We start from the raw sequence: 19583 nt of genomic DNA on the forward strand, positions 1-19583 counted from the left end.
TATTGGCCCTCCCCGAATCAAGTAAACTTCCCCCCACCCCTCCTTCCCAAATTAATTTTGATTTGGGTTGCGGAACCGAAAGGGAATACGTTTTTGGTTACACCATATCTTGCGGAAACCATAGAAAAACGGGAGTACGTTACTTGGTTAACACCCCAAAGATAAATTTACCAAAGAGTTTATTTGAATTCTAAATATTTGGAAAGAGTGATTGGATTATTATACCAGGGCTTTACTTCAGTAAGCATAAATTATTAAATTCATAATCACAGGGCTTATATAAACATAAAAACTAACGTCTCAAGAACTTATATTCCAAATTGCTGAATACTTATATATCTTTGGTTTGGTTGTTTTTGTTGTTTAACTTGTACTTTGCAAATAAATTGATTGTTTGCTTTGAAGATTGTGTTTAATTGATTTGGATAAGAGAACTAAGTTCTTGATTGATTAAGGAATTAAAAAATAAGTCAAGAATTGGTTAAAATAAATAAAAGAAGTTTAAGGTATTTTAAAAGGAATTAAAAGAAACTTTTAGAATCCAATTCACCCCCCCTCTTGGGAAGCTATTCCTAATTTCAGCATGCATTTGCTTAACTCTTACTCAGAAATCATGCAAGAAACACACTCGCAAAAGTTGCAAAACTTACTACCTCACACAACCCTTATTACAAATAATTCTACAATTAAGCTTCCTTTGGTTGTGCTTAGGTCATTTCGAGTACGTGTCCATTTGATCTTTCCTTCTTGACGCCTATTCGGTCCGATCTTTGCCTTCGATCCAATAATTCATGTACGGGTACCTGCACTAAACATGATCTGCTAAGATAGGAAAATACTAGGAACAACATATAGGTTAATATCATCAAAACACATTAAACAATGATGGTGTAGCCACTAAGGCTAACATTCTCCCCCTTTTTGATGATGTCTAACATATTACTAATTTACTTAATCTTTGCATTTGTATTTATACTAATCATGGGTTGATATGCAAAGATAAGCTTACTTAGAACCACTAATGAGTTGTTATCATCAAAACAATGCAGTTAATCTCACATAGCCTTTAAGGCAAACACTTTTTTTCTTATGCCTTGAGTATTTATCAAGGCCTTTGAAGGGCTTAAAAGAGGATGTAGACTTTAACTTTCACCCCAGATGTGGTGGGTTGAAAATTACTCACCTAGTATTTGCAGACGATCTCATACTATTTTCTAGGGGTGATTATAGCTCAATTCAGAAACTGATGGATGCTCTGAATAGATTCTCGAATTCCTCAGGTCTGAAAGCTAATCCTATGAAGTCAAGTATGTATACTGCAGGCCTTAATGTGTTTGAGCTAGAAAGTGTCAAAGGTCTTACCGGCTTTCATTAAGGGTCCTTCCCATTTAGATACCTGGGTATTCCTTTGGTAGCCACGAGACTGAATGTGACCTAATATGCTCCACTTGTTTCTAGAATTAGTAATATTATTGAGTCTTGGCCAATCAAAATTCTTTTGTGTGCTGGAAAACTTGAACTGATCAACTCAATAGTGCAGGGAATGGAATGCTTCTGGCTCTTTATTTTCCCTATTCCAGTAGCTGTCATCAAGCAAGTGATTAGAATAGTGTTTCTATGGGGTAGCAGGGCTAAACCATTGGTTGCATGGAAAGAAATCTGTTCGCCCAAGATTGAAGGTGGTTTGGGGGTGTTTGATATGAAGACTTGGAATAGGGCTTTACTCACAAGAACTCTATGGAATATTCATAAAAAGAAGGACACACTATGGTCATAATGGATAAACCAAATCTACTTAGAAATGGCAGCATATGGGAGGCCACAACTAAACATGATGAATCCCCATTATTTAAGAAGATAGTGGAAATCAAGAATCTGTTTTTACAGCAATGCAGAAACAAGGACAATGTTGTACAACTCCTAAGTCAATGGGAGTTTGATGATCATCTGAATTGCTCAAAAGTCTATAATTTGGAGATGCGAAAGACAAAGAAGCAGGCAGGGGGATTTTACAGGGAAAAAATGCCTGAGATAAAAGGATAAAGGGTTTACAAACAGAAACCATGGCACAATGTAGTATGGAAAAGTGGATACACACCTAAGCACTCCTTCATTCTTTGGTTAGGTGCCAAGAATAAACTTTTGGCGAATTATAAGCTATCTGGTGCAGATAGAGATGAGTCGTGCGCTCTATGTAAATTAGAAAATGAGTCAGTGGACCATCTTTTCTTCAAATGCAAGATAGCTAATGAAGTGTGGAAAGCCGTGAAAAAATGGATGGGATGCACAAGATCCATGAATACACTCAAGACTACCCTCAAATGGATGAAAAAAGAGGCTACAGGGAAGAGTGTTCGATCAGTGGCCATGAAGGTTTGTCTAGCTACAACAGTGTATTGTCACTCTAGAAACAAGAGTAAATTCGAAAAAGTTGACTCACCAACTGAGGTTATTATCAAATCTATCCAGACACATGTATATAGAATTTTGTATGACAAATTCCCAGCTCTGGTATAGTTTGGGAATTAATGATTTCCCTCCCTCAGTCATACGATTGTACGCATCTTTAATGAGGATTCAATATGAGGGTTGATGCATAAACTTTTTGATAGGAAGGCCGTTTGGTCTATCCTTTTGATTGTATTGCTTTATTAGTTTGAGGGGATAGATGTTCCCTTTGGTTGTCTGGGTATGCCCAGCAAATGTTGTATATATTCAAATAGATTAATACATTTACCTGGTAACAAAAAAAAAAAAAGTGAAGGAAAAGTCCTTATTATGGTGGATGATCATATTTCAAAATGCCAGCACATCCGTCAATATTAGAGTATGTTAGTTGACCTAATTTAAAAAAAAAAAAAAAAATGTTAGCGATGATAATTTATTATTAAAATATTTTATTATAGAGTAATTCTTGTGAATTATATGATTATATTTATATCTATTTTTAATAAAAAAAAAATCAAATGAAATTTTTATGTAAACTCAGAAATAAAACTAAAATTGAAATGCCCTTAAATTTTGTTTTAAATTTTAAAAAATCAATTAAGAAAAATTTAGATTTTTTTTTTCCCATTGTTCAACTTTCTTATGCAATACAATTATTCTCAGTGTTAAAAAATGATTTTGAAAATATATTAAATGAGTAAAATAATTATAATTATTTTATTTTATGATAACTTTAATTTGTATTCTTTTGCATTTATTTTTATCTTATTCGTATTTATTAATTGTTATTTGACCCAATAATGAAACAAATGTGCTAAGTTTTTTTTAATTTATATTAAAATTTTAAAAATATTAGTCATATTAATTTCTACCTTAACTTTTTAGTTTCAATCCAACCAAACAACTCAAGTGGTAAGGATACACTTGTGACTTTAAAGACCCCAAAGTCACGGATTCAATTCCCCTTAAAGTATTATGTCAGTGAATTACCAAAGATGTGTCAATAGGCGAGCAGCTTTCGCTCCCAATATTATTATCACACCACAGTATCCAATATGGCGCAATAATAGCTTAAGTTCCCAAGTTATCAAAAAATAAATAAATAAAATTTAATTTCATTTTTTTTTTTTCATTCAAAATGGCCCCATTTCAGTGCTCATCATTTTGGTTTATTTCTGCAGCTGAGAGCGGAGTGTGCTCTTCTATATAAAAGTGAGTGCAAATATTTTCTAGGAAAAAATAACTAAATAAAAAAAAACAATCTCCTAAATTTTAAAGACAAGAATGGCGCATTTTACATGACATTCAAACTATGAAAAGAAAGAAAAATGTGAAGTTTACATTTTTCATATTTGGTTACAAAAAATGCGAAAGAAAATAAAATAGATAATAAAATAAGTAATAAAATAAAATCAATGAAAAAAAAAAAAAAAAACAACCATGCTTATTTAAATAAAAATAAAATTTAATTTTTTAATTTGCAAGTCGTTAGCTTGCATATTTCTTTGTACTCATAGTACAACAATTTTTCATTCTAAATTCAAAGAGGATCTCATAATTTTTCTTCATAACGTCATAAATTTCTTTATTTATATTATATGTTATGGCTTTATGGCGACGAACACCCCCCATTTTGCAATTGTGGCGATAAACACACCCCATTGCCGTTGGATGCAATGCCGATATGCCCGTTATGCCTCTTCCGCCCAAGGACAATGACTTGGCTGAAATAAAATTGCTTTCCTCCCTCTTGTTCAGCTTCTCCAAAGTTAACATAAATAGCAGCAGCAGCAATCCAAAGAAATGCCAGTACGCTGCATAAGCCTCAAGGCCAATCCACATGCAGGGCAGCACTGAACAGGGGTGAATGATAATTTCTTCAATCTTACAGTGACAGGATCATGGCGAACTTCCAGTCCTCAGAAATGAGCGAGTACTATTAGCTTCATTTACCAAAATATATCATGTAGGAGTAATTTCATTTTATTTTCTCTCAAGCCAATTGCACTACAGACAACGCAGACATAAACCAGGGAGAGGAATTTCATTTCGTTTTGTTCTCTCTCAAGCCTATATGCAAATTCACTAACAATGGATTTAGTTTACTACCGAGAAGGCTGTGTGGATAATAGGGCATGAGTACATCAATCAGCCATGCTGTTCAGAACGCAGGAAGAGTATGTGGTCATACTGTGATACTCTACAATTGGCCAAATACACATTCGCTGAATCATTTGGTCTCTTTTATGTATTTCTTTTAGTTTGTACTTTAACTAAGCCCCTGGCCATAATTTTATATATTTTTAAATTTGCATAAATTAGGGATTCACCACTAACGCCTTTCCACGTAACCCTGGCTGGACAAACAGAGCTCAGGCAGACGGCTCACACTGGGGGGGACCATGAAAAATTATATCCACCGTCAAATCGAAAGCTCATCTCATGCTTAGCCATCAAAATTGAGGTGCACATAGTAAGGCCTAGACAATGCAGACACAGTTGTTCTTTTTGATAATTTTTAGGTTTTTGAAAAACTCTAACATTGACTGTTTTGATTGGGCCCTCCTTATGATTGGTTGAAGCCCAATTTTGATTGATAGGTTCGGCATGATAAGAGCATAGTTCAACACACATGCACATCACTGCAGAGGATACCTCATTCTAGGCAAACACATCAGTTCGTTTCATTCTACACTTTCTTTTGGAATATATATATTTCAGTGTCATTCTACATTGTTATGAGCTGTCCAAAAACTGAATAGCAAAAGCAAGAGCTTGTTTAAAAAAGATAACAGGAGCAAAGCCTTAGGAGTTTCTACAAGTTAACCAAAATAACTTCATGAGAAGTTAAAAGCAGTGGACAACATGCAGTACTTACCCAATTACAGTGGAAAAGGTTTGCATGCTCTTCACCAATTCCTTCACCCAATATTCCAAGCGCCAATCAAACCTGCTCACTTGTCCATTTAAGCTTTGAAACATAACACAAGCATGAGGACCACCATCCATTTCACATCCATCTTGTTTTAAATAATTTTGGACGGACTAAGGCCAAACCATCTCCCAAGATTGAAGTAAAGTTCGATAGAGAGAGCCACCTAGCAAAGCCATTGATTAAGATCAGAAACCATGAATCTACAGCAAATCCAATTCCCAATTTGAGAAGATTCAGGCAGGTGTGGAAACAAACAAAACAGATCAGTGTGATATTGGGCAGCGATCTGATAAGCACGCGTGCACATGCACATTTACTGGTCGTACATGTCTATGTAAATACGAATATCAGTTTATGGGGAGAAAAAGTCATAGATCTTAACCACCTATTTGATTTTGCAAATCATAACTTCAATTTGACGGGGACACGACAAAGCACATGAGATGCTGGAACAATTTTTTTCCAACAGTTGCATTTAGATTTGAAAGGATGATTGAATGCCACATGACAAACTCAAATTCTAAACAATTTTTTTATTTTATTAAAAAAAATTAAAAAAAAAAAAGCAATCAATCACTAGAATTGAACAGTAAACAAACAAATAAACAAAAACAAAAGCCTATTCCTTTCTATTTTTCCCTTCCCCCCAAACCGTCATCTCTGCCCGAAAGCCTCTTTCTTCCCCTACATGTTTCAAAACTCAATTTTTTTCATCACTCACACTCAGTTTGACCCACCAAATTAAACAAAAAATAAATAACCATCATCATTTTTCATCACTTTATTCATTTGATTTAATCATTAATAAAACCATCATCATTCATCTTATTCATCATTTATTTTCCATTGCCATAATAAATGAGCGCACAGCTTAAGTTCATTTTGCTAAACTAAGTTGTGCTGTAATAAAAAAATTTAGTTCAAAATAATTGGCTCTAAAATTAGCCTCTAACTAAAAAAAAAAAAACTAAAACTTAAAACAAATTTCCCTCCCCTCACCCCACCCCCCAAAAAAATAAAAAATAAAAAATAACAACATACTGAACAGAAAACTTGCAATTCAGCTGGCCCCTGCTTAGTGCTTATTTACTATCTGAAGAAGGCAATCCTTGGCTCATCCTACCGCAGTTTCAAGCTCTCAATACTGTACTCCACTCAAACCCTTAACCAAATCAAAATGTGAATTTGAATAGTAAATTTGTGAATAGCTCCTGCATTCTGAATTCTATTTCACCTGTGTCATCTATTATTTGCTAATGGGTACTTCCTACATTTAAAAGCTGTTCAGAAATTATTTAAGCTACCACAAAGAACAAATATACAGCCGCTACCACAATGCATTGCTGGTTTTTTCAGTATAAAGTAGCAGTGTAGCACACTAAATTCTAAAAGAGAAAGCATGACAGGACGTATTTCTTTCCACACAAATGCTGTTTTCGTTGTTTATTTATTTCCAGGAAACTGGTGCATTGTGTTTTGGTGTACTTGGGGAATGGTATAAAATGTGGCTGAGAAAAAACCAAAAAAACCAAAAAAAAAAAGCGCTCCCTCCTCCCCTCTGCTACGGAAGCAAGTTCCCAGGGAAAGACCAATTTTTTTAACCTAGCATCTAGACGACTGATCTAAGTAGCGCTAGAATGCTTGGTCCTCCCCCTTTTTGAAAGTAAAGTGCTACCTAGAAGCCCTTTTCCTTCCTACCCAACTACTAGTAGAATGCCAGAGAGGCCAGAAAAGACAATGTCCTTTGCATAAATTTTTTTGCTTCGTGTCCTTACTAGTAAAGGGGTTCTTTGACCAGGAGGCATTCCGGTACAAAGGCCAACCATCTTGGCAGAACTGCCACATGAATTGAACATAATTTTGCAAAGAAATAGTCTGTTTCTCGATAGATCCTAAAATTCATTTCCAATCTACCTGACATGTAGCCAACCAGAATTGATTACAAGGTTTTAAACTGTGTTCCATGAACATTTCTTGTCTGAAAATCAAAGCGGTTCAAGTTGTTGATTGAAACCAGCAGTACATAATTCTACAGCAATTTAGCAGGAGATCGCACTTTAAAACAATATATTTTCTGAGGGTCCTCCCTTTGCAGAGCAAAGTAGAGAATGCTTTTTAGAATTAAAAAAGACAATCAGAAACCCTACCAACAATTTGGAACCTGGACAGCAGAGCTCCAATCATTCATCCTTGCAAATATATGCACCACATTGAAAAAAGAAGTGCAAGATTGGGGAAGGACTTTCTAAAGTTTCTATAGTCTATTCCAGTACAACCTCAGATCATTGCAAATGTCAATCAACATATTTTAAAAGGAAAAAAAAAAAAACAAAAAAAAAATCCAAATCCAAGAAATAGATCACTCTGACTGCAGCCCAAACAAGGGCATCTTTGAAATTGCAAGAGTTTCAATAAAAAGGTCAGTAATAGTCATTTGAGATGTGAAATCTCAAAAATGGCTCAGTCAAGGTACTTTCACAAAAACAATACATGTTATAGGCACGTACAACACAACAACAACAAATCAAGCCTTAAGCCCACTAGGTGTGGTCAGCTACATGAATCCTTTTCCGCCACTTTATGCAATCATGGGCAATTTCCTTTACAAATTCAGGACTATTAAATCCTTACTCACAATCTCATTCTAAGTTATATTAGGTCTACCTCTACCCCTTCTACTAACCCTCATGGTAACTTAGGTGGCATCGGCTACATGAATCCTTTTCCGCCACTTTATGCGATCATGGTTAATTTCCTTCTACAAATTCAGGACTATTAAATCCTTACTCACAATTTCATCAAAGTTATATTAAGTCTACCCTAACCCGCTCTACTACCCCTCACAGTAACTAACTCACTCATTCTCACTAATGCAATATGTGGCCTACATTGTAAGTGCCCAAACCATCCGAGTCGTCTCTCCCTTGTCTTCTCACTAATTGCGAATATGTTCATTCCTTAATTTATCTTTTAACGTTATGTCACTCATCCATCTTAACATTCTCATCTTGACAACTTTTACTTTTTAGATATGCTATTTTTTAGTCGCCCAAAATTCTGATCCATATAGCATAGCTAGTCTTATAGTAGTCCTATAAAATTTCTCTTTTAATTTTAATGGTATTCTATGATCACAGAAAAGAAAGAAAACCATAGCCACACTCGAAACAAAAACACTGTCTCCATTTTGTCCCAACCTACTTTCACTCCATGCATTCAATTCTTTTTTCAATTCTCCATCACTAGCCATAATAGATTTCCAAGTATCGCAATCTACTAGTGCCTATTGGATTTCTTCTTTCTTCATCATCCAAGTTTAAAACTTTTGTCTCCCAATAGTCTTTTCTATTATGACTAAAATTACATTTCATATATTCTGTCTTATTTCCACTCATCCTAAAGTCTTTAAATTCTAAAACTTCTTTCATAATTCTAACGTATATTCTACTCTACCTTTATTTTCATCAATCAAAACAATATCATCTACAAACAACATACACCATGGAAACCCATCGTAGATTACTTCTTTGGTCATGTTCCCCATAATTTCATCCATCATGAAAAGCAAAAAAGATAAAGACTCTCCCAGCAAATCCTTGATGTACAAACCCTATTGTAATTGGGAAATTCCCTATTCTCCTCCTTATTTGTAGTCCTAAACCGCTATTCATTACATTCCCATCAAGCCATATCCCCCTTTGCTAATTGTGCAATTAGGCCTTTGGACATGGAACAAAACAAACCGTTTTTGGCATTTCTGAGAATGAAGTGTTGTAAATTTGTTTGGTATCACATTTTTTAAAATTAAATAACTAATTAAAGTTTTTTTCTACAACTGAGCTAAAACATAAACTTCAAAAAATTATTCTCCCCATTCTAGTTCTTCCATTTTTCATTTTATAAAGGTGAAACAAACAAAAGATCACTCCCAAAAGTTCTACAACTTCCATATTTGGAAACACAAATGAATTTAAGCAACAACTATATGAAGCCCAAAAAAAGGGGCCTCTATTATTTATAAAAGTATGACTATAGTACACAAAGTACCGAAAATAATGGAACCCAATCAGTACAACTAAGAAGCCAACCAAGTAGTCACAGAAACAAGCAAGGGCTGTCCAGCCCTAAGCAGCCCAAAAAAGCCAGAGTGCGGTAGTTTTCCATTATCTTTGATATTTTCTTCTTTTCTAATTCCAAGAAACAATAAACAACAAATAACAGATATTTTCCCTAACTCTGGATCTGGGCGCCACTACCTACATCCAGGATTTGACAATGTAAAATTGAAATACCTTCAGCCACAAAAATCTAGAAAAAATAACAGAATGAGCTTTCACTTTATTCAGAGTCAAAACAATCACTAAACACTCCCTAAAACTATCCCCATATATTTTCTAGAAACATAACACCCAACATGGTATTAAAAAATAGTAAAAATGACCATCATAAGCAATATTACCTTACTCCCACGAGAGTATGGAATATTGAAATATTCAAATTTTCAATTTGGTTAATTGGTTTGGATTATTTTTTTTCTTCATAAACAAATAATTGTACTAAACAAAGAAAGAAGGATTACAATAAAGAAAACAAGAAACAGAAATCCTTCCATTACAAAAGGAAAGCAGATAAACAAAAAGAAAACAAATAAAAGACAAACCTAACAGCGTAGCGTCAACCAATCCCGCTGCATGTCTTCCAAAAACATGACAAAAGAATCCATTTGCCAACCCAAGGGACACAGTGAAAACCACTACGCTCCAAAGCATACTACTGGGAGTGGCAGCTCCTTTAAAGATTGTAGCATTTCTTCCCAACCAAATGCACCAAATAATACCCAGAACAATACACTGCACAAAAGTTTCCTCTCTTTTCTTTTACCTAAACCTCTAAACACAATAATACAGTCACAGCCAAATTTCACCAAGTATGACGAGTAATTTATTCCAAAGACACAAAGGGAAGGAACAATGTAAAAACAAGTGAGCAACTTTCCTCATTCATAAAACAGAGGACGAAAGGGCCTTGTTGGGGCTTTGCTTCTGAAGTAAATTATTAATATTAATTTTACTCAAGGATAGCAGTCCAAAAAAAAAGCCTTGACCATTGAAACAAAAGATTTGCACAAGAAATCCACAGAAGAGTCTAGACTCCAACACACTTATCACTACCAACTGGACACAAAAAGAACTGTAAAAGAAGCAAGCTCTTTAGTTTCCCTCTAATTGAGAGTCCTCCCAAATGAAAATCCCCAGAGTCTTGCAAAATGAGGAAGGCAGCAATAGGAGATTCATGTAGATTGGACAATCAAAAAAGACATGGGAAACCAATAACCAATGGCACATTCCCGACCCAATTATCCTCCCAAAAATGGATTCTCTCCCCATATTCAACTTTATAACAAGAAAGGAAGTCCTGTATATTCGGGACACAAATTTCCAAAGACTAACTCCTCCAATAGCATACCACCCATTTCATAAAAGTCCAAAACTATAAATTACTTGGCACAAAAGAAAGTTATTTCTAAAGAAAAATCCCATAAACACTTCACCACCAAGGAAATATTATTAGACACCCAATTGCCTAAACCCTGACTTCCCTCCTTTTTAGACCTACTCACTCACAATGTTCCAATATACTAAAGGATTTCTATCCCACTCGCCAACACCCAGCCACAAAAAATTCCTCATCAACTTCTCTAATCTGTGCCCTCTGGGCAACTCTCACCAGAGTTCTAAAAAGTAATCAAGGAAGCATGGATAAGCCCCAAAGTGAAAAGTGCTCCTTTCTACCCATGCAATTCTCTAAAACATTGGATCCCAAAAAGAATCAGAAGTAGGATAGCCCCCTAAAGAAACTCCTAAATAAGTAATGGACCAACTCAGAAAACTGCCACCTGCTACCTCCTAAGTAGGTACATCAACCAGTTTGGTTTGGATTTTAAGCACTGGTTTTTATTACTAATTTGGGAAGCAATTAGCATCTGTAAGCACATGTCTGTTTCTCATAAGTCATAACAATAAATCAATATGATAATTAAGTTATATCACAAAAGTTTCAGAGATAATAATAATAATAATAATAATAATAATAATAATAATAATAATAATAATAATAATAATGAAATATTATACAATAAATAAGACAGCACTAAGTTAATATCAACATCAATTCATTAAAAACACAAGCATAATCCCAAAAGGTTCAAAAGATACAATTGACACATGTTGAAAGCACTTCAATGCTACTGACACAAATACTTTATGACTAAGTAGCATCCTAATTCCATTATAATATGAACTATTAATTTCTTTCTTGTGGCATGAAATAACAAGAAATATTCAATATTCACACACACTACTCTATAAAAGATTCAGCCATTCACACAAAAAATGATTTTTTTTTTTTTTATAATTGCAAAAGAAGTATACTCATGGAGAAAGAATATAAAATAAGGAGAATGAGGACTTTTAAAAAAACAGAAAAAATAAAGTAGAAAATGCAAAACAGCAGACCAATCATGCTGAACATCTTCAAGCCAAAATCCCTAGAAACAACCAGCCGCAAAAGCCCATAAAGAAGCAAATACTGAATCTTATCCCAAACGAAAACCCAAGAAATCTGCTGATTAAAAATAAAAATTTCTTTTTCTCCATGTTGTTTTGATCAGAAAAGAGAAATTTTAATAAATGCAGCACCAAGGGGATGCCACCCAAGTATGACGGAAACAACAAGAGAGAAACAACACTTACTGAAAATTATCAAGAAAATCAAGGGTATGTAAGCCTGCAACACATGAAATCTTCTCAAATCAGATGCTAAGAGGCTGAAATATATGGAAAGCATGTCCCAAGCATTAGCAAGCCTGCAACTCATGCTCAGATGCCAACATTGTACACATTTCATGAGGAACATATCACACATGTTCTAAACATAAACAGCCAACACCAGATCTCAATTATGGGAAGATTGTAACTAGCTGACCCTTCTGTATCAGAACATTGATTCAGTGCATCTCATTGAGAATGTTGGCAGAATGCTGCTCTAATCATGAAGAAATTTGCTTTGATCATGGCAGAACCTCAATGCCTTAATGTTATGAACCTCAATATACATTTGATAGGCAAAATGAGTCCAAGCTTCTTCTTTTGGACTAAAATAAAACGAAGATAATACATAAATTTGCAAACTCTTAGACATTGTTATGTCACAAGACTCACAACACTATCATTATGTAATTATGTAGCTTATGTGCTGGAGCTCAACATGTTTCTTTTTAAAAATATTATATGTTGAAATGTTTAACAGTTTCCGTTTATAAGTGGATTGGCGGAGAAGTATCCCACAAGTCAGTCACGGGTGTTTGCCTCCTAGACCTGTTCATACAGTCAAGTCCTTTTGGAAGACAAAGGCTCTAGGCTGCAGGGGTGAAAGGGGGTGGGGTGCAAAAGTCCCTTAAGATCTGAAAATGTGTTTTGGGAAGGAGTTATAGATAAGGCAGAGCAGTGGGGACTTATAAAGTAGAAGAGAATCGAAGTTATAGGCTGGGCAGAAACCTTCAGATACTGAAACAAGACACTATAAGTGGAATAACGAGGTTTTGGGGAGAGTGAAATTTAGGAAAGTGAGATGATTGAAGAGGAAATACGAGGCATTTGGCTCACAAACCAAAGGCAGAATGAAATCGAGATTCAGTCCACAATTCCATTCCTACGCTTGGTTTCAAAAACAACACAAAATGTAATAAACTGAATCATGATTCCTACAAATGGAGGAATTGCTATGCCACCCAAATCAGTTCGAATGGCTATTCAATACATTGGTATTTTTCGTCAATATTCTATTTTCCAAAAATTCCCTTAAGAAATAATGTGTTCAATCCCATCCATGACTCTTTGTTCCTAAGTTCATTGTCCTAAGTTCACGGGTGTTTACAAAAATTACATATATTTTAAAAATAAATAAAAACTAGGAATAAAATTAAAAATATTAATGCCAAATATAATTTGTAAATTTTACTTGTTAACCATTCAAAAGATACTAGAATTCATTAAGTAAATCATTTCAAGTGACAACTGCAGCAGGACAGGGTTCAAAGGATTTTCAAGATATAAGATGCAACTCAATTATTTTGTGTAGGTTGAAGTTCAAAAGTTTTAGAAATCATCTCATATTACAACATTCCTTTCACATAAACATGTAAAAATTTATAGCCAAATCTAACTTGAAATTCGCACACTAACAGAGCAAATGGTGGGCAAAAGGCATGCTTTTTGTGCAATGCATAGCCTCCAGTGCACCCACATTGCCCCTTTTTGGAATTTGGTTGTTTAGGGCTGAGCGCCTCAAGAGCCATTTTTAGAATGCTCTATCGGCTCATCTGAAACCTTTTGAAGGCCTGATTGATCCCCCTTTTTTTAAAAAAAAGCATTGCATAGAAGTTTGTGCGATGCATAAACCTCAATGTGCAATGCATTGCCCCTTTTGGAATTTGGTGTTTAGGCTTGAGCCTCAAGCCATTTTAGACATGCTATTCTTGACTTTTGAGGCCTTGAGTGAACCTTTTAAAGCATTGCACAGAAGAATTAATCATATTACCAGAAGTCTTATTGATGGAGAAGAGTATTGAGAGGAAGCAGCTATTAGAAGTCAGATTGCCAATTTTTAAAAAAGTTGTACACTGTATCCTATTAGAAGCCAGGATTGGAGGGCCTTCTGTTAGATATACTGGAGGAAGGTGAAAAAGTGCGAAATAACATTTTTTTCCAGAAGAAGGAATAGTAAGTGCTATTTGATCAAAAGAAAAAAGCTTCTGACTCAGATGGCTTATGTAGGCTTTTTTAGTTCTGCGAGGTGGTCAGGAATAAATTACGTGAGCACCTAATTTTTCAGGGCATGCAGCATTTGTGCATAGCCAAAGTGCAATGTTCACATCTTTGATTCCTAAATCCTAATAATGGAGGATCTGAAGATATAAGGGATTATATAACCTATTATTATCAGCTTGTCTGGGAATTAATGTAAAAAATCCCCTAGCTAAGTTTTGGCTACAAGATTAGTTAGGGTGGTTGTTAAGCAGGTACTTCAACTCATCAGTGTGCCTCTAAGGGAGGCACAGAGGGAGACATATTTTAGATGCAGCTTTTCTAGCTTGACTCCAGACTCAGAAGTGGAAAGGTCAGGCTGATTTGTAAAAGTGGACATAGAGAAGGCATATAACCATGTCAGCTGGCAACTTTTACCACAATATGATTTGGAAGTAAATGAAGGCAGTCAAGTTTTCACTGCTTGTCAATTGGAACCAACAAAGGGTTTTTTGAGTCGTTGCTCGGTATAAGGGGAGTCATGCCTGCATCCATGCCTGTGAGTCAAAAAGTTGGTGTAGCTCAGTGGTAAGTGCCTCCACCTAATTCTTGGTGCTCCCCCAAGATCTTGAGTTCAACACATCCCATCCCTAGCATTTGCCTTCTTGTAACAAACAAAAATAATGGCAATATTATGGAACTCACATAGATGCTTCCTAGACCTCCTAAACTCTAGCTCTTCTGAATCTCCCCACTTCACAACAGCAGATCCCACTTCATTCAGTTGTGCCTTAGATATAGAGTTTTATCCCTTATATTTGTTATGCTCAATGTGTTTCAAGTTATTAAATCCCTTCAAACCATCTTCCATGTTCTGATTCTGATTCACCGTGGGCAAATAAACAGAATTTGGTGCCACAAGTTGGCACTATGGCTTATGAATTTTTCATGGCAATCTGTTATAGGCCAAACATGTCCATGTGGGATTAACTTTTCTCTTTACAGGTTTACACCCCTAATATTGCTTTCCCAGATGTTTTTAACATTGACACCACTGGACCCCTGGGTTTTCTTTAGTGTTTTAATAAAAAAACACAACCTACAAACATTAAATCAATTATGGTTTTTTGCACTAAGGTGAGCACAATATACAATAATTAACAATTACCTTATTTTTTGCATGTCCATAAAATGTTCTACACTACACTCATTTATTTGTCAGTCAGCCAAGGCCAACCAGAAGAGAGTTATCTTTTGAAATCGACTATTATAATACCAGCACTTGCTCTCACATGCCAGTGAATACTGCACAGGCAGCACAGCTTAAGTATGATGACACTAGCTATTAAAACAAAAACATTTCAAGTCTGAAAGTTATGGACAGCAGAATCATAACCTCAAGCATTTGTTCCCAGTTAACAGACAAAAATCAGTAAGTATGCCAACCATATCACAGACTGCAAAATATAGAAAAAATTACCAATTCCGTACTTGATTGCTTCTTTGTAAATATGGAATCATTTTCATTGCATTGACCATCTCGTCTTTCACCGCCAAAGCTGAAAAAATTGAATAACATATACAAACTCTCAGAAACTACATTAGATCAGTTTCAAATTTGCAGAACAAAAATGTATATACTACCCAGCATATACTTGTAGCTGGATGATGTGCATATGCACCTATATACATCATGGTTTTAAATCATGGTAGCGGGTAGCGTAACATAACAGTAACGGGTGTGATGGGAAGCGAGAGTAATGGACTTTACATAATAGGAAGCGGGTGTAATGGCTCTGAATTTTTTTCAAGCACGCACAACCTTGTGTATATTAGCATACTTGCATGTTTTAAGTTTTTAACCCTTCTTAGAAAGAGTTTTAGTGTATTTTTGGAGCTCTATTTTCAACCAGTTTTTATTTGGGTAAGGCAAGTTTACCATTTTGTTTTAACCACCTTTGCATAAAAAAAATTCAACCGTGGTTGTTGTGTGGGTGTGTTTATACTTCTCATTTTCTTATGTGTGATAAATTCTATTTTGTGCTAATTTTTTTAATAAAACAAAATACATTTTACACTGCATTAAACTCTAGTTAAGACCACATAATACAACGAATAATACAAAATCTAAAATAATTAACTAGAAAGAAAGAAGGTTGAAGTTGTAAAAATATAGAACATAATATCAAAATGTTACTAATATTATCAAAAATAAAATATTTGCCTTTACAAGTTTAGTATTTTTCTAAAATTGTTAATTAATTAATGCATCTCTTGTGAGTATTTAAAAAAATAGTAAATTTTGTATCATTGTCATCCTTATTATAATCTTTTCCCCCTCTTGCCACATACTATATTGAGAATGATTTATGAAAAGGGAGAAAAGTGAGAAGAAAAAGTAAAAAATAAAAATAAATTTTTTGGCCTAATAGTCTTGTAGCGGTTATGTAATGGCAGTAGCGGCTTTTACGTAATGGTCGTGGTCCGTAACGGCCGCTATGACCGTGATTTATCTTCCTACTAATTTTGCGGTATGTAACGGTATCAGTAACAAAAAAAACTGTTACATAAAGGTCGCGGCCGTTATTTAAAACCATGATATACATACAAAGAAATTTAAATGAAACATACTTTGCATATGCACACACAAAAAAGCATTCCACAATTATATGAACCAGGATAACCATAATTCATGTAGAGCTCTTGCCAACCATGGCATCACCAAGTTATAAGAACTAGGATGAACAAGGATGTTGAGCTCATGCCACACAAGCACAAACACATGCAGCTGCAAAAAAGGAAGTAGAACTCAAGCATGCATATCCATATGTACATGCACCCAGGTGCACAAAGAGAGAAAGATTGGGAGGTGGGGGGTGGGGAACTGTTGGAACAGTATCATACAATAAATTCAGAATAATTTTCCTTTTTAGACCTCTCAATCATCACATCCTTCAAACTCCAGAACTCCATCGAGGTAATATAAAATAGAAATTAAACAATAGAGATTATGTCTTTACCCTGATGTTTCCCAACCATAGACAATTGGTTCCTCAAATCTGCAAATAAATAAAGAAGGAAACAGGCTCTTGTTAAGTAGTGCTGTTACATTAATAAACTCATCCCCTTTTGTGAGTCCACGTCTGTTCATCTCCTGGACAACATGGATTGCAAAGCATCCAGTTGATCATCATAAAAAGGGGGTACTCTTTTTCGAGCCAACATCATGATTGCCTTAGCCTTTCCCCCATGCCGGCCCTCCTTCCTTTCCTTAAGAGAAGTCTTCAGTTAGTTTTTAACAAGATTGATCCTACATTTGGAAACCAATTCCTTTTCATACTATCTTTACACATTGTGTATGCAAAACCAAACTCTCCTCCCTTACAGAAATAATGAATCATAGTCTGGTAAATTTTAAGATTGGGCTTATAACCCCTTCCACAGAAAGCAGAGTAAACCCTTTGGGCCATTTCAAGATAACCAGCCAGGCAAAAGCCTTTAATCACCAAATTATATGTAACCTCATCCGGTCTTATTCCAAGATGGTGCATTATGCCCATCAAACTATTAGCTTGCCACGCTCGTCCATTAGTAACCAAGAACTGAATCCTAACATTAAAGGTTGCAAGATTCGGTAAACAACCCTTCAGCAACATAAGATTCCACAATCCATTTCCAATCTCGCAACGGTTTTTCTTATAAAATGCTGATATGAGTGTTGTATACGTAATTACATCAGGTTCTACTCCCAGTGTCTCCATCTCTACCATGACCAAATAAGCCTTATCCAATATACCCATTCCGCAAAAAGCCTTGATTACAATATTAACAGAAAATATATCCAATTCAACCCCATACTTCCATGGAACCTCTCTAAGAAATGCTTCTATCGCTCCCAGATCACGGGCTTGTGCTAAAACTGTTAGTGCAGCATTAAATGACTTAACAGTCCGACGGCACCCAAATAAATGCATATCATAAAAAGTATCAAGGGCATGCTTAGTCATCCCAGACTTCCCATATAACATGATAATACGAACAATAAAACCTTCACGCCGACCCTGGGGAAGAGACTTCTGGTGCTCAAGTAAGTGCTCAATGTAATCAAACCGATGAGCCCCTGCCAGCCGAGAGACTGTATCCTCAAATGCAAAGCGGTTCTCAATGACAAGCCGATTGTGGGCATTAGCCTTGAACAGATTAAATAGCTTCTCAGGGTCCCTTTCAGCCTTGAGCTTAATAAGAGCAGGTTCCTCTAAAGGCTTAGATTTTGTAACTCGGCCTGGTACACCATTAGGAGCAGCACTAGTACTACTTGTACAAGAGGTAGGATTAGTATTATCAGAAGAAGCAAATGAGGCGACAGCAATTTCAGCGGCGGCGCAAAATCTGCGAGTTGGACGCAGAGAAAGCATGTTCTGATAGTTCTCTCAAATTCTAGCATACCCTTCTCTTAAAATCAAGATTTCAACTACTAGAGTGAAAAAAATCTCAACGACCCATGTAACGAACAGAACAAATCAGAACCATAAACATGAAAAACAATCAATGACATCCGTATCGCAGCGACACCAAACACAAAATGAATGAATGAATGAAGGAATGACGGTTTTCTGATAAAGCATATGGACGCGAATAGGTTCCCCTTTTTGAAGCCTCCCTTTTGAAGAGAGGAGAGTGAACGAAATGGATTTTACTGAAGTGAAAGAGCGATCCCAGCGAGGGGCTCAATGTGATTTGGTGTCCGTGAATCCTTCCTGGAAATTGGGGGTTCAGACTTCAGAGTCATAGGAGTATAGGACCCAAGGAGGCGAGGCGGGAGCTGTAACGGAGGCTGATGTGCCACGGCAGTAGGTTTTGGCTTGCAGCCGCAGTTGAAGAGTTTCAAATGGGCTTTCCAATGGAAATGGATGACTTGGGCTCCGAGGCTTATGAACAGAATATTTGATAGGCCCGCTTAAACCCTCAAGTGCAGAGGATAGACATGCTGTATCCTCCTTAAACCCTCGTGCAGAATACTCATCAAGAGCTTTTTATGGGATAATATTATATGTAAGTTGAAAGTGAATGATTTTTTCCAGTCATATTTACTTTGTGTTTACAAACATGAATTTTGTGTTTTGTATTTAAATTTGTATAAATTTAAATAAAATATAATATTAAATTATATTATATTTTATTTAAATTTTCAAAAATTCAACTTCAAAACCTCAAATATATATTTTCAAACATGATCTTATTTTAGATTTTTTTTACAGTATTTAAGTGTCATCTAGCATTATGATTTTTGAAAATTTTCATTCTTGAGGTATAAGATTCTAAATATAGGATTCTCACATTTGATTTTAAAATATGTCATTTATAGATCCTTAGATTGTATTTTATAGGCATAATCT

General features: G+C 35.4%; 1 protein-coding gene across 3 annotated transcripts; it reads right to left on the reverse strand.

Annotated features, from left to right (window-relative positions):
- Window positions 1-3728: 3728 nt before the first annotated feature.
- On the reverse strand, window positions 3729-19063 carry LOC131157206 (pentatricopeptide repeat-containing protein At1g80150, mitochondrial). Of its 3 annotated transcripts, XM_058111189.1 has the most exons (5): window positions 17208-19063; window positions 15668-15746; window positions 5327-5546; window positions 4106-4357; window positions 3729-4011 (listed from the first exon to the last, which is right to left on the reverse strand). In XM_058111189.1, exon 1 carries the CDS (start codon window positions 18600-18602, stop codon window positions 17472-17474), a length of 1131 nt encoding a protein of 376 aa, XP_057967172.1. In that variant the 5' UTR covers window positions 18603-19063; the 3' UTR covers window positions 3729-4011; window positions 4106-4357; window positions 5327-5546; window positions 15668-15746; window positions 17208-17471. The 3 variants fall into 3 exon arrangements, with proteins under 3 accessions (XP_057967172.1, XP_057967171.1, XP_057967170.1); XM_058111188.1 differs by lacking the exons at window positions 3729-4011; window positions 4106-4357 and having other exon boundaries at window positions 5127-5546; window positions 15679-15746; XM_058111187.1 differs by lacking the exons at window positions 3729-4011; window positions 4106-4357 and having other exon boundaries at window positions 5127-5546.
- Between the last annotated feature and the right edge of the window lie 520 nt (window positions 19064-19583).

The sequence above is a fragment of the Malania oleifera genome, chromosome 6, assembly GCF_029873635.1.
Source record: "Malania oleifera isolate guangnan ecotype guangnan chromosome 6, ASM2987363v1, whole genome shotgun sequence".
Lineage (NCBI taxonomy): Eukaryota > Viridiplantae > Streptophyta > Magnoliopsida > Santalales > Ximeniaceae > Malania > Malania oleifera.

Bases quoted from the DNA above. Each gene is read 5' to 3' on its own strand.
- LOC131157206 (XM_058111189.1), bottom strand. From the start codon at position 18,602: ATGCTTTCTCTGCGTCCAACTCGCAGATTTTGCGCCGCCGCTGAAATT.